The sequence below is a fragment of the Amaranthus tricolor genome, chromosome 10, assembly GCF_026212465.1.
Source record: "Amaranthus tricolor cultivar Red isolate AtriRed21 chromosome 10, ASM2621246v1, whole genome shotgun sequence".
NCBI classification, from domain to species: Eukaryota; Viridiplantae; Streptophyta; class Magnoliopsida; order Caryophyllales; family Amaranthaceae; genus Amaranthus; species Amaranthus tricolor.
In genome coordinates, this window is record NC_080056.1 from 29,458,400 (window position 1) to 29,460,525 (window position 2,126).

The 2,126-nt window shown below is 39.7% G+C and overlaps 1 protein-coding gene across 1 annotated transcript; it reads left to right on the forward strand.

The window, feature by feature from the left end:
- Positions 1-409: 409 nt before the first annotated feature.
- Positions 410-1,200, forward strand: LOC130825846 (oleosin Cor a 13-like). Its single transcript, XM_057691289.1, has one exon. The coding sequence runs from the start codon at positions 490-492 to the stop codon at positions 961-963; it is 474 nt and encodes a 157-aa protein (XP_057547272.1). The 5' UTR covers positions 410-489; the 3' UTR covers positions 964-1,200.
- The last annotated feature ends 926 nt before the right edge of the window (positions 1,201-2,126 follow it).

Below are 2,126 nucleotides of genomic sequence, written 5' to 3' on the forward strand. Positions count from 1 at the left end.
ATTAGGTGATAATGAAAATTTATGAACAAAAATAATTTTTTGTGATCAAAGTTTCATTACCATGGGAATGAGTTGGAACTTTTGATGAAATTTTACACTATAAATCATTTACATTACCACCATTTACTACCACTAACCAAACGGACCATGAGTATTAAAGTTGTGCGATAACACAACACCGTTGGTTCTTTGGATTCTAGTAGTCCTATCTTTCTTTATCAACAAAATAGGACAAAAGAAAACTATTGAATAAGCCACATACGTGTTACTTCTCTATAGTACCACATCTACGATTGCATGCTACTCTGCATGACAACCCACCCAACACGTGCCACACTACTCATCTCCACGTGCCCCTTCTCCTCGCTTTTATATTCTCAAAAAAATCAGCTTATTTTCTTTCAATCCAATCTTCATTACAACTCCAAAATCTATACATTTCACAAAAAAGAAAAGTGCTAGGTTTTGCTGATCGTGAACTCAAAGAAAATGGCGGATTACATGCAACATGGTGGGCAAATGACGACCCAGCGTGACAGGCAGATGTACGGAACGACTTACTCAGGGCAGCACCAACAGCCGTCGCAGTCCTACCAGATGGTTAAGGCTGCAACTGCCATAACCGCTGGTGGGTCCCTTTTAATCCTATCTGCATTAACTTTATCAGGAACCGTGATCGCCCTGACAGTAGCGACACCATTGCTGGTGATTTTTAGCCCGGTTCTGGTGCCGGCAGCAATTACTGTTGTGATGTTGATCACAGGGTTTTTAGCCTCAGGCGGGTTTGGAGTGGCAGCTGTGTCGGTTATGGCTTGGCTTTACCGATACATGACGGGCCGACATCCGGTTGGGGCGGACTCTTTGGAGCAAGCAAGGATGAAGCTGGCTGGAAAGGCAAGGGAAGCTAGGGAGAAAGGAGAGCATTATGTTCAGCAGGCTACTGGAGGTACTCACCAGACTTAAGATCATCACTTGATGTAATGACACTTCATCAGAATTAAGGTGTTATTAGTGGAGTATAGGATCATGTTGTGGAGTTTGTAATTGTGTACGTCTTTTTTTGATTTTGGTAATTAATGTGTTTTTAATCCGATCCGTATCTTTAATTAATTGCATTTTATATTTGGACAAAAGAAGTTCTAAATGATAGTTCATTATGAATGTTCATGTTTTGGTTAATAAAAAGCATTGTGTTTTGGGCTTATTTGATCCAAGACCAAAATTAACTATGCTGTTCCTTTGTATTTAATTTACTACACAGTACATTTGGGAAATCAAATAAGATTTGTTGCAAAATAAAGAGATACCCGACACGCGCTCCAACTTCATTCGGTTTGCCAATGCAGCAAAATTTAACACACAATGCAACTTCACTTTTGGTTGGGGTGCCTCTACCCCACATGGGACCCATATCCTAATTTCTATTGGATTCCAATGCAACAAAATCAAAGGATAGAGATCTTTCTCTTAGCTTGTCCAAGGTATACGTAATCGTAACATATCTCAACTACCCACAAATATAATCCTGCTAAATATTGGGGGAAATTATTCTCAACAACCCACAAATATAATCCTGCTAAATGTACGGGGAAACTGTTGGGTAGTACTCTTAAAGTGTTTTTAAGGGTTCAAGACTTTTACCTAGTTTTAAAGTCAGACCCTCAACCAAAATTAATGTTCGTACCAGACTTTCACCTGGTTTGAAAGCCTCAACAAGAATCAATGTTCTCCAACGCCTAAGATATTTTTAGGGTATCTTAGGGTACTAGACTTTCACCTGGTTTGAAAGTCGGACCCCCGCCCCTTCCCTCCTTTTAAGGGCTCAAAGAGAACCAAATTGACTCACCTAGTTTGAAAGTCAAACCCCCTTAAAGTGCTCAAAGAGAATTAAGTTATTTTTAGGGTATGAGATTTTTGCCTAGTTTGGAAGTTGGAACATCCAAAGAATCAAAGTTCTTTAGCGCCTAAGATATGTTTAGGGTACTAAACTTTCATCTAGTTAGAAAGTCGGACTCCCCTTTAAGTTCTCAAAGAGAACTAAAGTTCTCCAGAGCCTAAGTTAGTGTTAGGGTCCAAGACTCACCTAGTTTGAAAGTCGGAACATAGTGTTAGGGTCCAAGACTCAC

Coding starts and splice junctions, on each gene's coding strand:
- LOC130825846 (XM_057691289.1), top strand. CDS start 490: ATGGCGGATTACATGCAACATGGTGGGCAAATGACGACCCAGCGTGAC.